Source organism: Panthera tigris, chromosome E1 (genome assembly GCF_018350195.1).
Source record: "Panthera tigris isolate Pti1 chromosome E1, P.tigris_Pti1_mat1.1, whole genome shotgun sequence".
In the NCBI taxonomy this organism is placed as follows: domain Eukaryota; kingdom Metazoa; phylum Chordata; class Mammalia; order Carnivora; family Felidae; genus Panthera; species Panthera tigris.
Window position 1 is genome coordinate 55,607,527 of NC_056673.1, and position 23,912 is coordinate 55,631,438.

The 23,912-nt window shown below is 58.1% G+C and overlaps 2 protein-coding genes across 5 annotated transcripts in view; one reads left to right on the forward strand and one right to left on the reverse strand.

The window, feature by feature from the left end:
- Positions 1-9,845, forward strand: part of ITGB4 (integrin subunit beta 4) — a 29,470-nt gene extending 19,625 nt beyond the window's left edge. Inside the window, exons 27-41 of one of the 3 annotated variants that reach the window (XM_042966360.1) lie at positions 328-532; positions 1,369-1,526; positions 1,921-2,101; positions 2,242-2,379; positions 4,254-4,436; positions 4,527-4,658; positions 5,861-6,079; positions 6,702-6,947; positions 7,097-7,255; positions 7,680-7,829; positions 8,382-8,570; positions 8,655-8,810; positions 8,894-9,058; positions 9,153-9,263; positions 9,372-9,845. In XM_042966360.1, coding sequence (XP_042822294.1) covers positions 328-532; positions 1,369-1,526; positions 1,921-2,101; positions 2,242-2,379; positions 4,254-4,436; positions 4,527-4,658; positions 5,861-6,079; positions 6,702-6,947; positions 7,097-7,255; positions 7,680-7,829; positions 8,382-8,570; positions 8,655-8,810; positions 8,894-9,058; positions 9,153-9,263; positions 9,372-9,511 — 2,532 coding nt within the window. In that variant the 3' untranslated portion in view covers positions 9,512-9,845. The remainder of the gene's footprint in view (positions 1-327; positions 533-1,368; positions 1,527-1,920; positions 2,102-2,241; positions 2,380-4,253; positions 4,437-4,526; positions 4,659-5,860; positions 6,080-6,701; positions 6,948-7,096; positions 7,256-7,679; positions 7,830-8,381; positions 8,571-8,654; positions 8,811-8,893; positions 9,059-9,152; positions 9,264-9,371) is intronic. The other 2 variants (XM_042966358.1, XM_042966359.1) reach the window with 2 other exon arrangements.
- Positions 9,846-9,946: 101 nt separating this feature from the next.
- On the reverse strand, positions 9,947-16,237 carry GALK1 (galactokinase 1). Of its 2 annotated transcripts, XM_042966362.1 has the most exons (9): positions 16,173-16,237; positions 15,606-15,780; positions 14,515-14,704; positions 13,991-14,110; positions 13,668-13,803; positions 13,362-13,543; positions 10,503-10,653; positions 10,241-10,403; positions 9,947-10,148 (listed from the first exon to the last, which is right to left on the reverse strand). In XM_042966362.1, exons 2-9 carry the CDS (start codon positions 15,768-15,770, stop codon positions 10,077-10,079), a joined length of 1,179 nt encoding a protein of 392 aa, XP_042822296.1. In that variant the 5' UTR covers positions 15,771-15,780; positions 16,173-16,237; the 3' UTR covers positions 9,947-10,076. The 2 variants fall into 2 exon arrangements, with proteins under 2 accessions (XP_042822296.1, XP_042822295.1); XM_042966361.1 differs by lacking the exon at positions 16,173-16,237 and having other exon boundaries at positions 15,606-15,820.
- Positions 16,238-23,912: the final 7,675 nt, after the last annotated feature.

Sequence of the window (23,912 nt, forward strand, 5' to 3'; positions counted from 1 at the left end):
TATACATCCCCATCTCTGGGCCTTGGTTCAAACCTCAGCTCTATCGCAACTGCCTGTGTGAATGTGGGCAAGTTTCTCCACCCCTCCGTGTGCCTCAGTTCCTCATCTGTAAAATGGGGACAGCAATAGCTCACCTCACATTGCTGTGAGGGTCAAATGAGCTAGTAAGTGCTTGATGCACGGGAGGTGCTACGGAAACAGGAGCCATTTCGTGTGCAGGTGGGATGGTCTGTGTGTGGTGCTCTCTGCCGTATCCAGGCGGTTGGGGTGGAGTGGCATGATTCATCCTCCAGGCCTGGTCTGACCCTGACCCCTTCTCCCTCCCAGGACTACATCCCTGCAGAGGGGGATCTGCTGTTCCAGCCTGGGGAGACCTGGAAGGAGCTGCAGGTGAAGCTCCTGGAGCCGCGGGAGATAGACTCCCTCCTGCGGGGCCGCCAGACCCGCCGCTTCCACATTCAACTCAGCAACCCCAAGTTTGGGGCCCGCCTGGGCCAGCCCCACTCAGCCACCGTCGTCATTGGAGACCGAGGTAGGCAGAGCCCCTTAAGCAGGTGGGGAGGGAGGGCTGGGGGCCTCTCCACTAAGGCTGCAGTATGGGCAAATAAAAGATAGGATTCCCTGTTAAATTTGGATTTCAGATAAACGAAGAACAAGTTTTGTGTAAGTATGTCCCACACCTCAGTGGGATATACTTATCCTATTTGTCGTTCATCTTAAATTCTGGCTTAACTAGGGGTCCTGCATTTTATCCAGCAATCCTGCTCTCAGCCAAAGAGGGTGGCTTTTTTCACGCTGTGGCTACCCAGCCTGCTGGCGGCGCCATGAACCCCACCGTTAGGTCTTAGCCCTTTGATTTCAGCTTCAGTTCCAACTAAAATGCAGGTGTTTCCTAGAGGGGTGAAACAGTTCTCACGGGTCCTTAACCTCCAGTATGGTGGTGTCTATGAGCCCACCCCAGAGAAGCCTTGCCTGGAAGACAGGAGAGGAGGGGGGATTCTCAGAGTAGAGTGGGGAGCACGCTGGGGAAGGGGGTATAGAAACAGACGTTCTGACATGGAACATTCCTTTGGCTGCCAAGGGAGAAAGAAGGGCAGACGATCTCCCTCCTCCTTCTCATTCCTCCAGACACCCCCTGCCTCCGGGTCCTCCACCAGGAGGGCAGGATGCCCTCTGTAGCACCAGTGGGGGCACCAGTCCCCCCAGAGTCCTGGGTGCTGAGTGCTGTCAGTTGTCAGCGGTCAGTTGAGGCGGGGAAGAGTTGGCAACTGAGTCTCTGGAGCCCCCTGGTGGTGAGGGTGGATTCCTGCTTCACTCAAAGAGGGGGTGTCTGAGCTGTCTGCCCCGCGCTGACTCGGCCCACTGCAGATGAACTGGACCGGAACTTCACAAGCCCGACGCTGTCATCATTTCCACCTCACCCTGGTGACCTGGGTGCCCCACAGAACCCCAATGCCAAGGCCGCCGGGTCCCGAAAGATCCACTTCAACTGGCTGCCCCCTCCGGGCAAGCCGACGGGGTACAGGGTAAGGTGGGAGGCAAGGAGGGAGGTGGACGCGGAGGGCTGGTACCCACTGGGGAGACGGGCCACCTGAAGCCAAAGAGCCCCCGAGGGGGCAGAGAGGGCACGCTTGGCCCTGGGGAGCCAAGCACAAGTGGACAGGGGGAACCCCCATCTGCCCCGGGGAAGAGCGAAGGCCCGTCCCTGAAGTTTTCAGACATTTGCCCTCCTTCCTGGAATGCGGCCCCTCCCCCCACCCAGAAGACACCTGAGTTCTGCCCCAGCCCTGCTGTGTGAACCTGGCAGGTCACCAACCCCTCCGTGTCTCATCGGTGCAAAGGGGACAATAAGGGCAGGACGTCAACGAGCAGCTCTGGCACTTGACGCCTCCCGCTGACCAGTTCCTCCCCTGGGAGCAGGTGAAGTACTGGATCCAGGGTGACTCGGAGTCTGAGGCCCATCTGCTCGACAGCAAGGTGCCCTCGGTGGAGCTCACGAACCTGTACCCATACTGCGACTATGAGATGAAGGTGTGCGCCTACGGGGCACAGGGCGAGGGTCCCTACAGCTCCCTGGTGTCCTGCCGCACCCAACAGGAAGGTGAGGCCTCACCACACGTCTGTCCCGGAACCACCCTGATGCCCCCGTGCCCAGCTCTGCCCGCTCTACTCCCAGAACCCTGCCCCCCACCTGCTGCTGCTGACAGCTTTCTTCCTGCACTGCTCCCCCTCCTTCCCTAGTGCCCAGTGAGCCGGGGCGTCTGGCCTTCAATGTCGTCTCCTCCACGGTGACCCAGCTGAGCTGGGCTGAGCCAGCTGAGACCAACGGAGAGATCACGGCCTACGAGGTCTGCTACGGCTTGGTCAACGAGGACAACCGTAAGGACGTGGGCCCCTCCTGCCCCTAGGACAGCAGGAAGGGGAGGGAGCAAAGCGCAGGAGGAAGGTCACATCGTCCCGGTTGGTGGATGTGTCCCATAGGTCTGGTTGCCCGAGGCATCATCAGGTTTGTGGTCAGGTTGGGGCTGGTTGCATCCCGAGACCAAGCCCAGAAGCTCACAGGGCAGGTGGGGATAGAAGGCATGAGAAGGCTTCCCATACAGCAAACCCGCACGGCTCACTCTCACGCGGTTCTTGTAGGGCCAAAGTAGAGTTGGTAGGATTAGCAAATAGAGGATGCCCTGAATTTCAGAGAAACCATTTTTTTTTTAAGTACATCTCAAATAACAGCCCAAGGCCGGAGTGCGTGGCAGCACTGTTATTTCTTCCCAGTCCTGGAAGGGAGGGAAGGGTGGGCACCCCTTGCCAATGGCCAAGATGAGGAAGTGAGGGACATCGGTTCCACCTGCCGCCTGGTGCAGGGACCTCCTCCTTGTGCCCTCACTGCTGCTTGTTCCGTCCCAGGGTTGCAGAGCTCACCACCCCATATGACCCATGGACCTTAACGTGGGTCAGGCGCAGCGCTTCGGGGATGGCCCAAAAGGGCAGAGGGCCCCAAGATTATTCTAGACATCGGGCTCGTGGCTCTTTACCAGCCAAGGAGACCACATGCAACCTCAACAGCTACATCACACCTTTGGCCTGTTCCAGGTTTATAACACCTAGTCTGCCCATGGACCACTGTTAGGAAGTCTCCTCTGATCCCGCCTTTCATCCCAGGAATGATACGTACCCTGTCCAAAGTTCATCCCTGATGGTTTCAGGCATGGCTTCAGTCTGCTGAGGTCTCAGCTGTGTCCTGGAATGTGCTGGATGGCCCTCCTGGCTGAGGGCATCAGCACTTTGGTGGGTGTCCCTCTCCCCTGTTCCCACTAGCTGAAAGAGATGTGAGGGGTGGGCGGAGAGCAGTGCCCACCTTGGCAGCTAGAGACCTCCCCCAGGCTGATGGGCCTCCACCAATCAATTCTTTTTAAGCACAGTGGTTGGCTGGGGGTAGACATCAAGCTTATCAGGTAGCACTTTCCAGAACCCTCCTTTGGACCTCTTTGGAAACTGGGACCTTTTCTGGCCTCCGTCCTTCTGGGCCTTCTCTGGTTTCCCAGAAGCCTTCGAGCATGGCAGGGCACTTCTTGCTGTGCCTGGGCCCAGGTGCCGTCACTTGCTCAGAGCAACGAGGGTCACTTTCTCCTTTCTCCCAGGGCTGCGTGTCTGCCCTTCTAGGTGTGAGTGGAGGAGAGCTGCCTGGCCTCTGCTCTCTGCTCACCTGTCACTGCTGGCCCTCTTCTCCACCCTTCTCCCCACCCCTTAGCTCTCCGAAACCTCAGCCTGCCCGGAGGTGCAGCTTCCCCGAGCCCACCCCTCTAGTCCAGTCCTTGCTCCTGTGACCACAGGGCAGCTGGGGTGGGTGTCTGGATATCTCCACTTTCACTTCCTCAACAGAGCACTTGGGGTCTGGTCGTGTGGACAATGAGACAGAGGCACCCTCACGGCCGGAGTGTGCCTCAGGTGGACACAGGACCGTTTACCAATCCGTAGAGGTCACAGTGGGGCCACCTTGAGTCTAGTCCTGGCTTTGCCACTTAAGGATGAGCCAGCCCTTCGGAGAGTTGGTGACCCTTCCTTAAATGAGGCACCCCCAGGTTCTCAGGGCGCGGCACGACACAGGAGTTCCAATAGCTGCTTGCTCTCTGCCTTGTCCCCTGCGCCCTCTCCGTGCAATTCAGAGACCACGCAGCGGTGCTGTTACATCAGAGGCGGGGCTGGGCCAGGCAGGAACGTAGAAGGACCCCTCTGAGGCACTCTCCCTGCCCCAGGACCCATCGGGCCCATGAAGAAGGTGTTGGTGGACACTCCTAAGAGGCGGATGCTGCTCATTGAGAACCTGCGGGAGTCCCAGCCATACCGCTACACGGTGAAGGCGCGCAACGGGGCAGGCTGGGGGCCCGAGCGGGAGGCCATCATCAACCTGGCCACCCAGCCCAAGCGGCCCATGTCCAGTGAGTGGGGGGTGGGGGTGGGGCAGGGCACAGGGTGGAGAGGGGAGGACAGGAGGCTGGGTCCCTGGCTCACCTCTCCCACCCCTGCAGTCCCCATCATCCCGGACATCCCCATCGTGGACGCCCAGTGCGGGGAAGACTACGAGAGCTTCCTCATGTACAGCGACGAAGTACTGCGCTCCCCGGCTGGCAGCCAGAGGCCTAGCGTCTCCGACGACACCGGTGAGTGGGCCTGGGATCCATGAGAGGAAGTCCTGGGTAGGAGGTGGGGCTGTCACTGGTGTCCAGAGAAAGCAAAGGGGCCGATGACCACTGGGCCTAGAGGTCAAGACCAGAAGTCCCTCTCGGCTCCAGGTGGATATCTGCAGAGCCGACCATCTGGCAGGCATCATACTGGCACTGGGTACAGAGGGGGCAAAGCCAACGTGGCCCACATGCAGTCGTGTGCACATCTGTGTATAAGCACAGGCAGAGACTTGCTTGGGAGCAGATGCGCACAGACTCATGTAGGCTCATGCACATGGGACCAGTGTGGAAACACAGCCTTGCTTCTGGACGGCTCACCAGCTGTGCCATGGAGTCAGGACATTCAGGCCACCTCCCAGGGACAATGTGGGAGGAGGCAGGCATGACCCGGAGGCTCAGAGCAGCCACCTGCCCAGGGTCAGGGAGGCGGTGTCCCCTGTCCCGTCCTCTGGCCCGGTGCTCCTCTTCCCTCCTGATTCCCTGCAGTGTGGTACAAAGGGTCCTTGGCTGGACTCCCTGGTTCTGTTTTAGCTTTGGCTCTGCTGTGGGACATCAGATGAACTGCTCGCCCTCTCTGTGCCTCAGTTTTCTGATCTGTAAAGTAGGATGCCAGTCATACAATGCCACGAGTGAAGGTTCTCTGGATTTCTACTTTCTTCCACCCTTGCCTAAGCCTCAGGCCCCCTGTGAACACCTACGTGCGCTGACAGAGCTGAGCTTGGACTTCAGGAACCCCAGCCCAAGGGTCGCGGGGGTTTTGAGGGTATGAGAGAAAGCTCAGCTGTTAACACTATCTGTGACGCACTCTGTGGCTTCTGGAACTGTCCCTGGGAGGCAGGCAGGGGAGAGATTATTCTCTCCAGTGTACAGATGGGAAACCGAGGCTCAGACCAAGAGGCCTCGCCGCTGGTGCCAGAGCCAGGGCTACCCCTGGGGCCTGTCCTCCCCAGCGGCAGCCCTGCCAGCTCTGGCGCACACGGGGGCCGAGGGGCCCGCCCGTCGCCTGCTCCGAGACCAACCTCACCCCACCCCCCGCCCACCCCCGCCCCGCCCCGCCCCACTTGGATTCCGGAGAGCCGAGGACGGGCTCACGTCGCTGGCCTCCGCCCCGCCGCGCCCCCTCCCGGAGCCGCCCGCGCCCGCCGGCGGTGCCAACGCGGCCCTTCGTTGTTCCCAAGGCGGCAGCTGGAAGTTCGAGCCCCTGCTGGGGGAGGAGCTGGACCTGCGGCGCGTCACGTGGCGGCTGCCCCCGGAGCTCATCCCGCGCCTGTCGGCCAGCAGCGGGCGCTCCTCCGACGGCGAGCCGCCCCGCGGCCCCCCGGAAGACAGCGCGGACGGGGGCGCGGGCGGGGAGGGTGGCGGCCTAGCCCGCGGCGCCACACCCAGGCCCCCCGGAGGTGACGGGCTTGCCCGGCGCGCCCCGACCCCGCACCCAGCCAGGCGCGCTCGTTTGCCGCCTGCGTCCAGCCTGAGCCCCTGTGGTCAGGCTGCCCACTAAGGGCCCCCTGCCCAACCTGGGGAGGTGCTACGGCGCGGAGGCGGACCCCCAGAGCCGAGGGACCCCCGGGCCAGGCATTCGTGATCTCCTCAAAGCAGGACTGCCCGCAGGAACCTGCAACTTCGGAAGTTCGTCAAGCCCAGGGGCAGGCGCTAGTACCCAAGGAGACCCCCCCAGAGGTCTCAAGGGACACGAGGGCAGGCATCTGGGCTCTCCCCCAGGCAGGGCTGACGGCAAGGGCAGTAGGTCTCCCAGCTGGGGTCAGCGGTGCTCACACGGTCCACACTGGCATCCTGCAGGACTGACAGACATGGGCTGCAGAAGCCTGTGTGGCCCCTTGGACTCTGCCGGGAACACTGAGCTTCTTTCCCTGGTGGGCCAAGAGAGGCTGGTTTTCTTTATGCCAAGCGCCCCCCACCCCCTCCCCTCAGAGGGTAGGCAATCCTAAGAATTCCCAGGGCCACAGCCTGCGTCTGGGTCTGGCGCAGGCCTGTCCGAGTGACCCTGCTCTCCTCCCACAGAGCACCTGGTGGTGAACGGGCGGATGGACGGGGCCTTCCCAGGCAGCTCCAACTCTCTGAACAGGATGACCGTGGCCAACACCGCTTACGGCACCCACCTGAGCCCACGCCTGCCCCACCGGGTGCTGAGCACATCCTCCACCCTCACGCGGGACTACCACTCGCTGACCCGCACCGAACACTCCCACTCCCACTCTGCCACGCTGCCCAGGGACTACTCCACCCTCACCTCCGTGTCCTCCCACAGTGAGTGTCCGCTCCCAGCCCTGCCTCTCCCACTGACCCTGCCTCTCTTCCAGCTCCGGGAGGCTGGGGTTACTGGCCGGGCCGGGCCCCGCTTCCCATCCTCCAGCACGCACACTTCCTGCCCTCACTCTTGTTTTGTCCTGCCCTAGGCCTCCCTCCCATCTGGGAAGAGGGGAGGAGCAGGCTTCCGCTGTCCTGGGCCCTCGGGTCCCTGAGTCGGGCTCAGATGAAAGGGTTCCCTCCCTCTGGGGACTCCCGAGACGCTATAATCCTGGCTGGGCAGCCAGCGGCGCCCTTTCGGGGCCCAGGTAGTACAGGGGTGGCCATCTCGCGTCTCCACAGCCGTCCCGCTCCATCTGTCACCCATCTGTTCATCGCAGCCACTGCCCAAACCCAGCACTTCACCCTCCATTTTTCATCTCCATCAATGCTGATGCCTAATATAGCCTCTGCCCTTCCGGGGGTGATGGGCTGGGGGAAGAGGGGGGGCCAGACCAGCTGAGGAGGGAGGGGAGGCCAACTTCTGGTGCTCACCCTCTCTAGGCACAGGCAGGGCCCGCATCCACTCTGAGTTGTCCAGGGAGGTGCTGGGTGGCCCGGACAGGGTGTTGCAGGCTGAGTGAGCCGCGAGGCCAGCGGCCAGCAGAGATGAGACAGCCGCGGGAGGTCAGAGGGAGGGCTCCTGCCCAGAGACCCCCCTGCCAGAAACGGACTGTGGCCTCCCGTCTTCAGGCTCCCGCTTGGCTGCAGGTGTGCCCAACACACCCACCCGCCTGGTGTTCTCGGCTCTGGGCCCCACGTCTCTGAAAGTGAGCTGGCAGGAGCCACAGTGTGAGCAGGCGTTACAGGGCTACAGTGTGGAGTACCAGCTGCTGAACGGGGGTGAGGCACAGCTGCCGGCAGGCTGGGGGCTTGCAAGGCTCGGGCACCCAGCTGCACAGGAACCCACCCAAGTCCCTTCAACACTAACGATCCCCACCAGACGTTCTGAGAGGGCCTCACTTGCATGCTCCTCGCTGCCCGTCACTGCCTCCTCTCCTCTGAGTTATCCAGCTCCCTGGGCCTCTCTCCAGGTCATTCCCTCTGCGAGACGTTGCCCCACAAGGCTTCACTGACCTAGGGACAGACCCAGGGCCTCCGCTGGCCTGCGAGATGCTTTTGTGGGAACCGGGAAGTGGTGCTTCCCTGGGAAGGCAAACTCGCAGCAGCAATGACCTGGGCCCGCAAACAGGCAGAACATAGGTGGGATTTTAGGCTCCACTCATCCCTCGTGTAGCATACCACCTAAACTACCAGCCACACCCTACCAGGCTGATCCCCACCTGTACCCAAACCGCAGCGAATCCTGGGTGGGATGATCAGTGGCAGCCTAGGGCAGGGGTGGGATCAGGCCAGGGGTAGGAGTAACACTGACCCCCGGTCCGCCCTCCCCAGGGGAGCTGCATCGGCTCAACATCCCTAGCCCCAGCCAGACTTCGGTGGTGGTGGAAGACCTTCTGCCCAACCATTCCTATGTGTTCCGTGTGCGGGCCCAGAGTCAGGAAGGCTGGGGCCCAGAGCGTGAGGGTGTCATCACCATTGAGTCGCAGGTGCACCCCCAGAGCCCACTCTGCCCCCTGCCAGGTGAGTTGACTCCCCAGCCCGTGGCTGCCCCCATGGCGTCCCCTAGCCACCCACACGCTGACAGTCTTGCTCTGCTGCCCCCAGGCTCCACCTTCACTTTGAGCACACCCAGTGCCCCGGGCCCGCTGGTGTTTACTGCCCTGAGCCCAGACTCGCTGCAGTTGAGCTGGGAACGGCCACGCAGGCCCGATGGGGATATCCTCGGCTACCTGGTGACCTGTGAGATGGCCCATGGAGGAGGTGCTGCCCGTCCCCACCTCAGGGGTGGCCAGGGGAGGGGTGGAGAGGGAGCCACAGAGGCTAAAGGCATCTTCCCTGCCCAGAGCCAGCCACCACGTTCCTGGTGGATGGCGACAGCCCTGAGAGCCGGCTGACGGTGCCGGGCCTCAGTGAGAACGTGCCCTACAAGTTCAAGGTGCAGGCCAAGACCACCCAAGGCTATGGGCCGGAGCGTGAGGGTATCATCACCATCGAGTCCCAGGACGGAGGTGAGGTGGCTTGCCCATTCTTCACCCCTACCCCTTCTCCGGCCACATCTTCTCCTGGCACCATCCCTGACTGGCGCTCATCTGCCCATGCCAGGCCCTTTTCCTCAACTGGGCAGCCACCCCGGGCTCTTCCAGCACCAGCTGCCAGGCGAGTACAGCAGCATCACCACCACCCACACCAGCACAACCGAGCCTTTCTTCCTGGGTGAGTCGCTGGGCAGGGGAATCCTAGTTCTCGTGGGGGAGCACAGCGCTAACAGAGCAGGACAGACAGGGACCCAGGCAGGGTCCTTCAGTGCTTTTTCCCCTGCAGATGGACTGACCCTGGGGTCCCAACGCCTGGAAGCAGGTGGCTCCCTCACCCGCCATGTGACCCAGGAGTTTGTGAGCCGGACACTGACCACCAGTGGAACCCTCAGTACCCAGGTGGACCAACAGTTCTTCCAGACCTGAGCCCCCCACCCCTACCCGACAGTGTCCTGGAACCTGGGCCCCCACCCTGCCTCCTCCTCCTGGCTCTGCCTCAGCTACTCCAACCTCGGACCCCTCGCAGCCCAGCACACCCCCATGCTGATCACAGGGCCAGCACGTCTGGCTACGGAGCAGAGGGTAGGTGTCCTCTGGGAGGCGTGAAGGGAGCAGAGGTCCCAGATGGCCCTTCTGGCCACTACTCCCTTACCCCAGGCCCAAGCCCGTTTGTGCGTAACCAAAGAGCTGGCACCAGCATGACAAGGACCCAGCTTTGCTCTGCACTTAATAAAAGATTTTGCTACCGCTTGGCTCTGCCCTGTCTGTTCTTCCAGGGAGTGCCAGTACAGAGCAGGCGAGCGGTTCTGACACACGCTTCTCTGATCCCCAAGCACACACCCACCTCTAGAGGCAGGCGGGTTATCGTGATGGGAGGCACAAGTTTATTGAGCACCCAGATGCAGAGGGCAAGAGGCGCCAGAGGCCTGGAGCTTCGTGACGTGCTGCCTGGCAGGCCCCATGCCCACCGGGTGCTGTCCCGGGGAGGGCCTCACCAGTGCAGCACCTTGGCACCGTCGGCCGCCTGAGAGAGGTAGAAGGTGGCGGTGCCGCTGTACTGCTCCTAGGGGAGAGGCAGGTGGGGTCTAAGCGTGGCAGGGCCCTGGGAAGCCCTTTCTCCATCCCTCCCACCCGCAGGCACCGGCACCCACCCACCTGTATGTGCTGCATGGCCTGGGGAACGGAGGCAGCCTCCAGCAGGGTCACGGTGCAGCCACCGAAGCCACCGCCAGTCATGCGGCTGCCGTAAACCCCAGGTGCTGACAGCGCGGCCTCGACGAGCTGGTCGAGCTCGGGGCAGCTCACCTCATAGTCATCCCTGCAGAGAGGATACAGGAGAGGGCGGGCCTAGGCCTGGTCCCACCCTGCCCTGGGGACAGCCTGTGCCTGGAAGATACAGACACCCAGGAGTCCTCACCTGAGCGAGTGGTGACTCTCTACCATGAGGCGGCCAAAGGCTCTGTAGTCTCCGCGGCTCAGGGCAGCCGCGGCCTGGGCCGTGCGCCGGATCTCGCCCACGACATGTCGTGCCCGCCGGAAACCCTCCTTGCTCACCAGCTCTCTGCCAGCTGGGAAGGGAAAGGGGTCAGCAGACCTGCCACCCCACCACCTCTGGGCCCGTGCAGATGGAGGGATGGGGGCACCAGGGTGATGAGGCTAGCGGGCAGGGGTAGGGGTGGAGGTGGCGGGGGGGGGGGGGCAGGGGGGAGGGGAGGAGCCTCCAGTCTTAAACCTGGTTCTGACAGAGCTGTAAGCAGAACCTGGCATTGGTGACTAAAGTTTGGAGCCTTTCCTCCTCAACTATAAGATGGGATCCCTATGTCACTCTCTGGGACCCGCTATGCACTGATTGGGCAACATGCCAGCAGAGTGCCCGGTGCACAGTGGGTGCTCAATAAACAACAGGGTAAGCCCCAGACTCTTGGTGCTTCCAAGGTGAGGGGGACACAGGAGTCCACAGTGGCACAAGAGGGAGAAGAAATCCTGCCGCTGTTTACGCTGGAGCATCAGTGGAGCCCCCGAGAGCTGGGGCTCCAGAGTTGGGGTACAGCCCAGGCAAAGATCAAGAGGCAGGGCACAGGGCCCACCAAGAGTAGGCTATCCTGCTGGCTAACGCTGAGGTGGGGAGAGCAAGCCGAGTCGGTAGCGGCAGCCCAGGGTACCGGGGGACTCTGCTACTTAATTCTGGATGCCACACAGGTTTTGGAGCAGGGAAGGGCTGCAGCTGAGCTCTGGTGGACAAAAGTGACTGCCTAGGGCAGAGGGCCCAAGCTGGGAGAAGCAGGAACCCAGACAGCAGTTGTTAAACAGTCAGAAACCAACGAGGGGCCTGATGCGGGGGAAGAAGGAATGGAGGGAACAGAGGGAACAGAGATTGGAGACTGGGGGGGGGGGGTAGTGAGGACACAAGAGACTGAGGTTTCAAACAGAAGTGACAAGGGTGAGGAAATCACAGATAAGGGGAGCTAAGCAGGAGAAGCCTATGAGGGACAAAGGATGATGAGTTCCCTTGGGAATCGGGTGGAGGCTCCAGGACCGCAGGTGGAAATGGGGCCGGGGGGGGGGGGGGTGGCTCCAGGCGGGAAAGCAAGGGGCTGCAGGCTCCTGTCTGAGTCGTAAGCGGAGCAATGGTGGCTGGGGCTGTGCACTGAGGACAAAGCCTGGGGCAGGCACACACAACAGGACTGTGAGAGAGCGGGGGCCGCTGAGGGGGAGGGAATGCAGGCTGTGGGTGTGTGCGGGGAACCCCCCGGGAGCACTGCTGTGTCCGGCGGCAGGAGCAAGGGGCAGGCCGACCGAGAGGACGGAGAAGTGAGTGGAGTTGAGAAAATGGGGGCCAAAAGCATTAGGTCTTCTTCCAAGATGAGCACAGGAAAAAGACTCAATTCTAGAAGGGAAGAAAACCGACCAGGTTTCCAAGCAAAAGGGGAAGAGCCAGGCAGAGGACAGGAAGGAGGGAAAACAGGGCTTCTGGCACAAGACTCTGGAGAAGGCGGAGGACAGCACTGTTTCCAAGGGTGGGGGAGACCCCCCACACACACACCCCAGGAGTGGTGGGGAAGGGATCCAGTGGAGAGGAGGGACGGCCAAAGTGTTCAAGCGTGAACACCTCCAATAAGGTCACCTGCACAGAGCAGGTGGGGCAGGTGTGAACATGACAGGTCACCAAGAAGGACAAGCTGGTCCCACCAGGCCGGCCAGTGTCCTCCAAATGGGCACCCGCACACTGCCAGAGAGGACACAACTCCAAAGCCAGCAGCCTGGCCCCGTGGCTGAGAGTACGGGCTATGGGGGGTTACATGCCTGGTTTGAGTCTCAGCACCGCCACTTACTGTAGCTTCCTCATCCAAAACGATGAACGTAATAAGACTATCTGCCCCGCAGGTATGACGGAGCGAGATGATATTTGACCCTCAAACTATTACATATCCTATCTTCCTGGCCACGTGTATCATGAACCTTTAAAATACCTGCACCTTTTGACTCTGCAATCTTACGCCTAAGAATCTACTTCTAAGAAGATAATGAGAGAGACTCCCTTGCACGAAAACATTCACCGCCGCATCACGGGATTATTAGAAAATGATTAACTTATGACACACCTGTACACTGCAGTGTTAGAAGCCTTGCTGATGAAGTGCCCCTAATGGCACAGGAAAGGGCTTAAGATGGTAGTAAAAGAGAAAGCAAGTGGGGCGCCTGGGTGGCGCAGTCGGTTAAGCGTCCGACTTCAGCCAGGTCACGTTCTCGCGGTCCGTGAGTTCGAGCCCCGCGTCAGGCTCTGGGCTGATGGCTCGGAGCCTGGAGCCTGTTTCCGATTCTGTGTCTCCCTCTCTCTCTGCCCCTCCCCCGTTCATGCTCTGTCTCTCTCTGTCCCAAAAATAAATAAAAAAAAAAACGTTGAAAAAAAAAAAATTAAAAAAAAAAAAAAAAAAGAGAAAGCAAGTGACCGTATGGCCTATGCTGAACTTTGTAAACGCAGATGTAGAGAAACACCGGCGGTGTTAGCGGTGGCTATCCCTGGGTGGTGGCCCTCTAGCTCACTGTCTTCCTCTGTGTGTTTTCCTACATTTTCCACAGCAGAAACGTAGTCCTCCTATTAGAAAGAACAACGTTAGGACTTCAGCAGCCCTGCTGAGGTTGGAGCCCTAGGTCTGCAGTCTTAGGGGCAGTGGGCAGAGCACAGCACAGGCCCCCGGAGAGGAGGGGGTAGACAGGAGGGTCAAGCCCGCGTCAAGGGCCTGGCAGCCCCACAGGATGCCCAGCCAGCTCTCACCCTCCAGCTCCACCAGCTGCACCTCTCGAAGGCTCTCCTTGCCCAGCGCCCGGGCCACTTCTTCACACTGGCGCCGCCGCAGAGGGTACTCGCTGGAGCCCAGCGAGTGGCGGACGTTGGAATTGGTGATGAGCACGGCCAGCTTGGGTTCTGACAGCGGCACCAGGCTTGTCTCCAGGGACCTGGCATGGAGTTGGAGTGGGGAGATGACAAGCCCAAGTGTCTGCTTGCCACACCAGGCGGTGGGCACGCTCCACCCAGAAGCTCCTCGTGACGAGGTGGGAGGGTACAAGGGGAGCCCCTGACCTGCAGTCAATGAGCAGCGCGTGGCCCTTCTGCCCCAGCAGTGCGATGAGCTGGTCCATGATGCCACAGGGCACCCCTGCGAAGCTGTGTTCGGCCCGCTGACACACCTGAGCCCGGGCAGCTATGGACCCGGAGTCTGCGGCACAGGGGGAGGTGAGGAGGCTGGGGCCCGGGAGGGGGGCACGTGGGAGTGGGCGAATGGGAACAGTGGGACCTCCAAGGACACGCCAGAGCGATTCCCCACCCTCCTCCGGAAGCCACAGTCGAGGAACAATCTCTGACAAGGAAACCTCAGGGAAGGAAGGCTGGGGTCTAGGAAGTACCTGGGCAGAGCTGCTGCAGGAAAGTGTATGTGGCCACTTCCAGGGACGCCGAGCTGGACAGCCCGCCCCCCAGGGGCACTGAGCTGACCACCACTGCACTGAAGCCAGGGAGGGGAGCAGCTGGAAAGAATGGGTGATGGTAAGATGGGCCATCTGGGAGGATGGGCCCACGAAGGGCACGTATTTTGTCATGCAGGGAGGCAGTGCCTGAGAGCTGCTTCCAGGGCTGTGTCTCCATCCTCCTACCCTGAGGTTCCTGGGACACAGTCTTCCCAACTCTCCTCCTGGTTTAGGGCTCTGGAGGCCAACAGGCTAGGGTTTGAATCCTGGCTCCGCTAATCATAAAATGGGCAGCTCAGGACAAGTTCTGGAACCTCTCAGGTTATCAGTTTCATCCTGTGTAAAACAGGGATACCCTCCCCTATACGTTACCCCATGGATTAGATGAGCTAAGGAGCTTTGCAGCTGAGAGGTGGTGCTCCTATACTACCAGCATGAACTTGACTCAGCCCTAGTCCCCATACCTGGGTAGTGCTGAATCACTCCCTTGACATAGTTGGCCCAGCGGGGGGTCCCGGGCTCCAGTGACCGCTGGGCTGTGGGCAGTGGAAATTGGAGCCGCCGGGGCTCATCAGCATCTTCGGAGGTGGTCAGGAGGGAGACAAGGCCGTCTGCCCGGGGGCTGCCCACCAGCACAGTCACAAGCTCCAGCGCCTGGCAGGAAAGACAGGGGGTATGTAAAGCTTTTGCCAGGCGACCCATGGATGAGGCTTCTCTGATACTAAAGTTCTGAGAAATAAAAAGTTTCAGACAGATTCCTTTTAAGGCTCAACAGGAAGGAATTGGTGGGGGGGGGGGTCTCAGGGAAGAACCTGAGTGCTGAGCTGGCCCTGGGGGCTTGGGTTCTGCCCTTGGGTCTTTGGGGGAGGGGGGGGGCAGGGCCAGTGCTGCGGAAGTGTAGACCCGGACTCTGCCCTGAATATGGGCTCCCGGCTGTGGGGCACGGAGCAGGATTAGAGAGTAAGAGGAGCTCCAACTGATGCGTTCCCATTATAGAGTGGTCTCAGGTGCACTGTACCCGCTCGCTGGCCAAGCCGCACCAGGTGGAAAGAGCTGAGAGGCCTGACTCCAGCCCCACCAAGAACCAGCTGTGTGACCTTAAGCAGATCACTGACCCTCTCTGGGCCTCAGTTTCCTCCCGAACGGGTAGGACCAGGAGGTCTGAGGCTAGTTCCCCCAGGTCTGCGTTTGGGGCCCCCGGAAGCCAAAGCCCCGAAGCGCCCCCATTCCGCAAGCCACACTGGAGCCGCACAAGTTGAGGTGGCTCCCAGCGTGATGGGGAGGATCACGTCCACAGAGGGCGGGCTTGAGCGAGGAGGCGCCGGCACACCCCCTCCTAGCCTACTTCCTCGCGGATCCCCCGCTTCCTCCCTTCCAACGTGGGAAATACCCCGTCCCCGGGTCTCTCCGACGTGCTCGTCCCCCAAACCCGGGGCAGGAGGGCTAAAGTTTGGCGCGGCCGCCCAACATCCACGCAGGGACCGGGCACCTCCCCGCGCGCCTAAGGCCGGCCCTGCCGCTGGGGAGGCTCGAGGCTCCCCGCCCGGCCCCTCACCATGGGCAGCACCAGGCCCTGGTTGTAGTCCGTGTGCTCCCCGATCAGGTTGACGCGGCCCGGCGCCGACACCGCCAGCTCGGGCTCGGCCCCGAACTCCTCCCGGAACGCTCTACGGGCCTCGGCCAGCAGCTCCCCGGCCTGGGGCTGTCTCCAAGCGGCCATGATGCTCACCCTGCAGCGAGGCCAGGTCGGCGCGGGATGCCCGGGGCGGGGCCGCGCGGGGGCGGCGCGCATTCCTGCACGCGCCCCCCGCCCCCACCGCAGGCCTCCTCCCGCCCCCGCCGCGCCGGGCCCGCCCCCGCGCGCCTCGCGGCCCAAGCCACCTGCTGGGCGCCCGGGGTTGGGATCTCCCCTACACCCCCACCGCGGAAGGATCTTCCCCACACCCCCGCCGCGGCGGGCGGCGGACTTTGGAAGAGACCGGCGGGTGCCCACTCGAGTGGTATTGGCCGGACTGGAAGATCTGAGCTGCCCTTCCCTGGCCCTGGTGCCCCTTTCTCTGCTACCAACACCGGCCAGGCCATTCACCCACAGCCAGAGGAGCAGGGCTGGCATCCGGCCGACCTGAATTTCCCAAAGGGCTCTCCCAGGTCCTAGAGTCCTGCCGCCGCGAGAGGTCATCAGACCCTGATCTTGGGTCTCTGAGAGGGTGGCCTGGCACGATGCGTAAATTGAGACGAGGAAAGCCAAGTTTGGGTGGTGACCAGGGAGTCGCTTTCTACAGGCCCTTTTGTATAGTGGCCCCGCTGTCATAACTGCTAGCAACGGAAGGAGGAAGGAGTGGCAGTTGGACAGCAGTGGCCCCAGCCTCCACTGGAAGGACCTACCGGGGCTGCCAAGGTAGGTGGGGCTGTTGGCCCCAGCAGGTGCTTCCTCAGTCCTGAGCCTTGGACCCAGCATCTGACACTCACCACCGCCTCTATCACCAGCTTGCGTCCTGAACCTTCAAGCTGTCCCTGCCTGGACGCCTGTCCGCATTTGCATCTATATGAAACCGTGAAGCAGAAATGCTGAAATTTAAGCAGCCTATTTGGGACTAGGGTGGGGGGCTTTGTGGAGAGTCGTGGCCAGGTTTAGAGCTTGGGGTCTGCTGGGGGGGTTGCCCAAAGAGTGGAGTAGTGCATTTAAAATGCATCTCTGATACTCATCATGATGAGCCCAGAGTAATGTATAGAATTGTTGAATCATTATGTTGTACACCTGAAACTAACATAACACTGTATGTTATGTACACTTCAATTAAAAAAAAAATGCAGCTCTGGGGGTGCCTGGGCGGCTCAGTCAGTTGAGCCTCCAACTCTTGATTTCCACTCAGGTTCTGATTCCAGGGTCGAGGGATCGAGCCTCCAAGCTCAGCGTGGAGCCTGCTTAACATTCTCTCTCTGCCTCCTCCCCCCCCTCCTGTTTGCGTGCTCTCTCTCTAAAATAAAATAAATTTTTTTTTAAGAAAAATTTTAAAAGGCAGCTCTGAAAACTTCTAGAAATAAATATAGGGATAAATCTTTGTGACCTCGGCAGTGGCTTTTTTGATATGACACCAAAAGCACAAGAGATAAAAGGAAGATAGATAAGTTGTACTTCATCAAAATAAGATACTTTCCTGCGTCAAAGGACACAATGAAGAAAGTAAAAAGACAACCCACAGAATGGGAGAAAATATTTGCAAATCATATATTTAAGGGCCTTGTATCAAGAACATATAAAGAACTCCTACAACTCAAAAAAGACAAATAAATTTAAAATAGGCAAACGACTTGAACGTTTTCCCCAAGAAGATTACAAATGGCCAATAAGCACATGAAAAGGTGCTCAACATCATTAGCATTAAGGAAATGTAAACCAAAAGCACAATGAGGTGCTATTTCACACCCATTAGTATGGCCAAAATGAAAGACAATAGCAATTACAGCAATGTTGCTGAGAATGTGGGGAAATCAGAATCCTCAGTCTCTGGTGGGAATGTAAAACAGTTAAGCATTTCCACCAAATGCTCAACATAGAGTGCCCATGTGACCCAGGAATTTCACTCCTAAGTACGTACACAAGAGAATTGAAAACGTAGGTCCAGGGGCGCCTGGGTGTCTCTGTCGGTTGAGCGTCTGGACTTCGGCTCAGGTCATGATCTCACGGTTCGTGGGTTCCAGCCTGGCATCTGACTCACTGCTGTCAACGCGGAACCTGCTTCAGATCCTCTGTCCCTCTCTCTCTCTGTCTCTGCCCCTCCCCCGCGCCTTTCAAAAATAAATAAACATTAAAAAAAACCCAAAAAACATAGGTCCACACAAAACTTCTACATTAATGCTCATGGTAGGACTATTCACATTAGCCAAAAGGTGGTAACAAGTGAGGGCCCTTGGCTGGCTCAGTTGGAGGAGCATGCGACTCTTGATATTGGGGTCATGAGTTCGAGCTCCACATTGGGTATAGAGATTACTAAAAAATAAATAAATATATAAACTTAAAAAAAAAAAAAAAAAAGATGTTAACAACCCAAAGGGATAAATGGATAAAGAGAATGTGGCATGTCCATAACAATGAATTTTGCTCAGGCATAAAAATAGTGAAGTGCTGGTACACAGTATGGAACTACATGGTTGAGCCTTGAACGCGTGGCAAAGGCCGGAAGCTAGTCACAAAAGACCACAAGTTGTATGATTCCAGATACACACAATGTTCAGAGTAGGCAAATCTGCAGAGACAGAAAGGAGATTAGTTGTTGCTTAGGGCTGAGGGAAATGGAGGGGATAAAGAGTGATAACCAAGGGTACCGAGTTCTCTTTGTGGTGTGGAAAGTGTTCTAAAATTGCCCGTGGTGATGGTTGCACAGATCTTCAAATATACTAAAACCACGGAATTTTATACTTGGAATGGGTGAATTGTATGATATGTGTAATGTATCTCAATAAACCTGTTTTTTTTTAATTTTTTTTAATGTTTATTTTTGAGAGAGACAGAGACAGAGCACCAGCGGGGGGTGGGGGTGGGGGTGGGGGTGGGCAGAGACAGAGGGAGACACAGAATCCGAAGCAGGCTCCAGGCTCTGAGCTGTCAGCACAGAACCCGACGTGGGGCTCGAACTCCTGAACTGTGAGATCATGACCCGAGCCGAAGTCAGACGCTTAACCAACTGAGCCACCCAGGCACCCCTAAATTTATTTTTTCATTTAAGTAATCTCTACACCCAACGTGGGGCTTGAACTCACAATCCTTAGATCAAGAGTCGAGTGTTCTTTTGACTGAGTCAGCCAGGCACCCCTCAATAAAAGCTGCTTTTTAAAAAGAAAACCTTGGGGGCACCTGGGTGGTTCAGTCAGTTAAGCATCTCTTTATTTAGGCTCAGGTCATGATCCGAGAGTCGTAGGATTGAGCCCCCACCTTGGGTGTAAAGATTACTTAAATGAATAATTAAATATCTAATTAAATAAACGCTTAAATAGGCTCCACGCGAAGGCTCTCTCTCTCCCTCTGCCCCTCTCCCCTGCTCATGCTTGCTCTATTATAAAAAACAAAAACAACTTGGGAAATGAAACTATCCCAAATTCCATCTGATGGCCTGCTCCCTTTGAGCGCTCCTCAGTAAAGCCTTTTGTAGCGTAGGCAAAACAAAAGACAAGACAATGAGTGGCCCTTGGCGCTGGCTGAAATGGGATTAAACTCATAAACCATGCCTCCCATCCAGGCACCACTCTCAGAGACGTGTGGGACCAGGCATCCGCTTCTCTGTGAATGCTTTACCCACCTGAGCTCTGACACCCAACAGTCCTGAGCCCAAATCTCTGCTCTTACGATCTCAGGCAGATGACTGCACCTGAGCCTCAGTTTCTCATCTGCACAATGGGGGCTAGCGATTCCTCCCAACAAACGGTTATAAAAAGGAACTGAATGAGATCATTTTCATAAAGTGCCCAGCCTAGCACCTGGCACTGGTAAGCACAGAATAAATATTTGCTGTTATTATCAGTCATCCATTAATTCAACAGACACCAGTGGACTCTCCTGTGTGCAATTGGCCAGATAAAAGCCCCAGGCTCTCCTGCTCTGGGTGGGAGGCAGACACCATCCGGCCCCCTCTGGCTAAGTGCTGGGATGGAGGAGGAACGCTTTCTAAATAAGGAGAGAGAGAGGAGGGATCCCAATGCCTGCCAGGCCTACACCCTTGTTTTTATTTCCATTGTTTCACTTTGATTGAAAACATATCCATTTGCCCTATACTCGTCCTTTGTATTGTTTCAGTCTTAGAGAACCTGGATTTGATCTAAAGGCAAGTGTTCCTGTTTGTCCGGCCGAGGAACTCTGAAACATCGATTTTATTTGGAAGATGTGTTTACTCTGTTTCTGAAGCCCTTCTAGCGGGTTACATGAAATTTGTTCAGGAGAAGTCTGCCTCTGACCTCTGACCCTCGCTCCCACTTTTCTGGCCAGATGTCACAGGATTGGCGGGAGCGGGGCGGGGTGGCACCCTTATTGGTCTGTCCTCTGCTCTACTGGCTGAAAAACTCACTCGTACCAGCACAGCCAGAGCCATCTGTCACACGGGACTGCGGTATCGTGACCGAATTGCCAGTGATACCCACCACAGTGATGGAAATACCATGGTGCCAGCCAGATGCCCAGTGGCTGAGGCAGGCCTAGAGGCTGCTGACCCACATCTGTCCAGGCGATAGTGAGAACTGGCTCCTGACTGAAGACAGGCACTCTAGAAGTGCCTCTTCCCTACCAGAATCTGTGTCCGTCTCTGTGCTGTTCTTAGCCTTTGGGTCCTTCCTGCTAGACTCAGTTTTTCAGGGCACCTGGGTGGCTCCGTCAGTTAAGCATCCAACTTCGGTTCTGGTCATGATCTCACGGTTCGTGGGTTTGAGCCCAGTGTCGGGCTATGTGTTGACAGCTCAGAGCCTGGAGCCTGTTTCGGATTCCGTGTCTCCCTCTCTCTCTGCCCCTTCCTCTGCTCATGCTCTCTCTCTCTCTCTCTCTCAAAAATAAACAAACATTAAAACACACACACACACACACACACACACACACACACACACACACATATTTATTTTTGAGAGACAGAGAAAGAGTACGAGCCAGGGAGGGGCAGAGAGAGGAAGACACAGAATCCCAAGCAGGCTCCAGGCTCTGAGCTGTCAGCACAGAGCCAGACGCGGGGCTCAAACCCATGAACAGTGAGATCATGACCGGAGCCAAAGTCGGACGTTCAACTAACCGAGCCACCCAGGTGCCCCCAAAATAAATAAATGTTCAAAAAAGTTTTTTTAGACTTGGTTTTTCTTCATGCGACTGAGGGTCTCTGAGCTCTGTGTAGCTCTAGCTTCTCTGCTGCAGTCACAGCCTGGACCCCTGATGGGATTTGGGTCCACATCTCCCATGCTGATATCTACGGACACCTTCTCTGAAAATGTTTGCTCTCGGCAGATGGCCACCCTCTCACTCATTCTGGGAGTTTCTCTTTGTGGTTGTTTCCAGAGGGCTAACCTATCTTCTGATTTGGACCCCCTTTGCCCTGCTGTAACATGAATGATAGCAGCTTCTGTAATGTTGGTAATACTGATACTGAGCTTGTGGTAAGCCCTGATATCGGGGCTGTACTCAGCCAGAGGGCAGTACTGGTTGTTTACTACCAGTCTGTGTTCTGATTGGTCAGTGCCCTTTACTTCTGCTGTCAAATATTTTTAGTCACCAGGCTTTGCACAGATTATGTCATTAAATCCTTTCAAGCCTATTAGACACTGCTTTTATTCCCGTTTTACAGATAGGGAAGCACAGATGGGTTCGGAAACTCATCCACATGGGGGAGCTGGGCCTTGAACCTGAGCCTGGCTGACCCTGAGCCTATCCTCTCAGCTACCACCCTGTCCCCAGCAGCATCCTGACCTGCTATAGCTTCTGCTTACTGAAGTGTCAAGACACAAAGCTCAGATTCTAATAAGGGACGGGAGGGGGCAGCGGTTCTCGGGGACCACTGGAGCCCCAGTTTCTACATGGAACACTCCCAGTTTGGAAGCCAGGCCGGTAACCAAAGCTCTTGGGACTTTGGGCTCATTCTTTGCCACCCATGCCAGGAGCAGATCCAGCCAGCTGTGCTGTGGGCTGCCAAGGCCATCCGGGCTGGTCAGCAAACACGTCTGGAGCTTCTGCTGTGTGCCAGGCACAACTCCAAATACAAGCAAGTCTTAGGCCTTTCCTTCAAAGCACCAGGAGCTTCTTGTCCCTCCCTGGCCTTGGATGCTTCCGCTAAGAGGGGCCAGCTTTAGGCCTTATCTTTATTTGGGGCCCCCACCATGTCCCTGAAGTTCCTGTTCTCTAGGCTGATGACCGTCATGCCAATGGCCAGGGAGAAATCCAGACTCCCAAGATGCAGGGGACAGCTTAGGGCCGCAGGCCTCTCTTCTTAAGTTTTTGTTTTAAGTTTGATAAAGAGAAAGCAAGCACAAGCAGGGAAGGGTCAGAGAGAAGGAGAGACAAAATCCCGAGCAGGTTCTGCACCAACAGTGCAGGGGCCTGAACTCATGAACTGTGAGATCATGACCTGAGCCGAGATGAAGAATCTGATGCTTAACTGACTGTGCCACCCAGGCACCCTTTTCTTATTTTTTGATGTTTTTATTTTTTTAATGTTTGCTTTTAAGAGAGAGCAAGAGGCTGAGCAGGGGAGGGGCAGAGAGAGAGAGAGAGAGAGAGAGAGAGAGAGAGAGAGAGAGAGAGAAACAGCATCCAAAGCTGTCAGCACAGAGCCTGACACGGGCCTTGAACTCACAAACCGTGAGATCATGACCTGAGCCGAAGACCGCTGCTTAACGAACTGAGCCATCCAGACGCCCCACAGCAATCTGTTCTTGCACCTTGCACTGGGCACTGCCCACCCTCCATTCCCACTGTATATATTCCTGAACTAGGGTTGGCAGCTACTGGATGGAGACAAGACCCCAGTCCCTGGCACCCTTCCAAGTCATGTGTGGCTTTATAGCCCCTCCAGGGACCACAGCCTCACCAAAGCCCCTGCCCTTGCTTCCCTGGTAGTGAGGGTGACTGCAGAACTCTGAGCTTCCTCTATGGAGAAGGGTGATGGTGTACGTGGGGTGGAGGAGGGTCCTCTGCTCAGGGCAGAAAGCTACATGCTTCTCCTGGGTGTGCCTGACCGACAGTCCTGGCCCCTGATGCTCAGGCAAGGGGCACATCCCAGAGAAGTTCCATGATCCTGCTTGGAACAATGGTGGTATCCAGGTGGGATCCCTCACCGCCAGGGGGCTGCTGGGCAATTAACAGAGCCACGGGGAGCAGACACCCCCCAGGGGGCAGGACACCAGGCCCTGGCTCCACCTCACGGCACAGCCTTCTTCTGTGTAAACTCCAAGCTGACCCAGCTGCATCACCTCAATCTACAACCTTGCTCATTCCCCACACGTGCTGACAAAGAGGTGACAAAGGGGTCAGGGAGCCAAAAGGCCGGCCATCTGGCCCAAGGGGGCATTTTTAGCCTTCTCCGTGGGGGTGCTGCGGGATTTGGGCTAGCAGCCTGGGCAGGGACTTGGCCCTTCCTTCCTTCCCCTAGCCTTGTCCTTAGGAAGGCAGCTAGACGGCCAGCTGCCTGTGCTGAAGTTGCCGACCAAAGCCAGGCCCAGCTGGACGGACTCCCCCTGAGGAATGCCCAACGGGGGCAGGTGGGACCACCACTGGGCTGAGGGAGGAAGAGGCCGTGGGGCCCAGGCACGGCACAGCCAGCTCAGCGGTGTTCTTCGGTCCGTGCCTCAGTGTCAGGGCTGAGGGAAAGCAGGCTGTGATGGCCACAGTGGGGTGACGGTGAAGCACTCCCAACCCAAGGGACGGGGAGGCAGGGGTGGGGACCGGAGGCTCAGGGTGGGGGCTCAAGATTCTCATGCCCAGTAGACCACAGCACCACCAGTGAGACAGCTGCGGACGGGTGTGGTGAAAACCACACCTCGCCCTTCCCCGTTGGCGGGCTGGGCTGGCCACAGGCCTGAGGTTCTGCTCTCTGGCCCCCTCTGCTGTTGCCCCCGGACACAGGCTGGCCCCGTCTTGTGGGAACCGAAGGGCGAGCCCAAGTTTCCTGCTGAGCCACTGGCAGACAGCTGACTGGACTGTGTCTACCCTCTGCTACTCTACCTGAAAGTGATCCAGAAGGGGCCTGCTTTCCAAGTGCTGCACAGGCCCCAGCCCCCATGCCCACCGCCAGGCAGGAGGCAGTGCTTGCAAGGAGCCAGCTAGGGAGAGCCCCGGGGAGAAAGCTGAGGAATGACTGAGGAACTGAGTGGAAAAGAGTCAATTTCCAGTCCAGCCAGT

Bases quoted from the DNA above. Each gene is read 5' to 3' on its own strand.
- GALK1 (XM_042966362.1), bottom strand. From the start codon at position 15,770: ATGGCCGCTTGGAGACAGCCCCAGGCCGGGGAGCTGCTGGCCGAGGCC. The intron at 14,705-15,605 runs GTGAGGGGCCGG...CTTTCCTGCCAG, and splicing joins AGGGCCTGGTGCTGCCCATG to GCGCTGGAGCTTGTGACTGT. The intron at 10,404-10,502 runs GTGAGGACTCCT...TCCTCTCTGCAG, and splicing joins GAGAGTCACCACTCGCTCAG to GGATGACTATGAGGTGAGCT.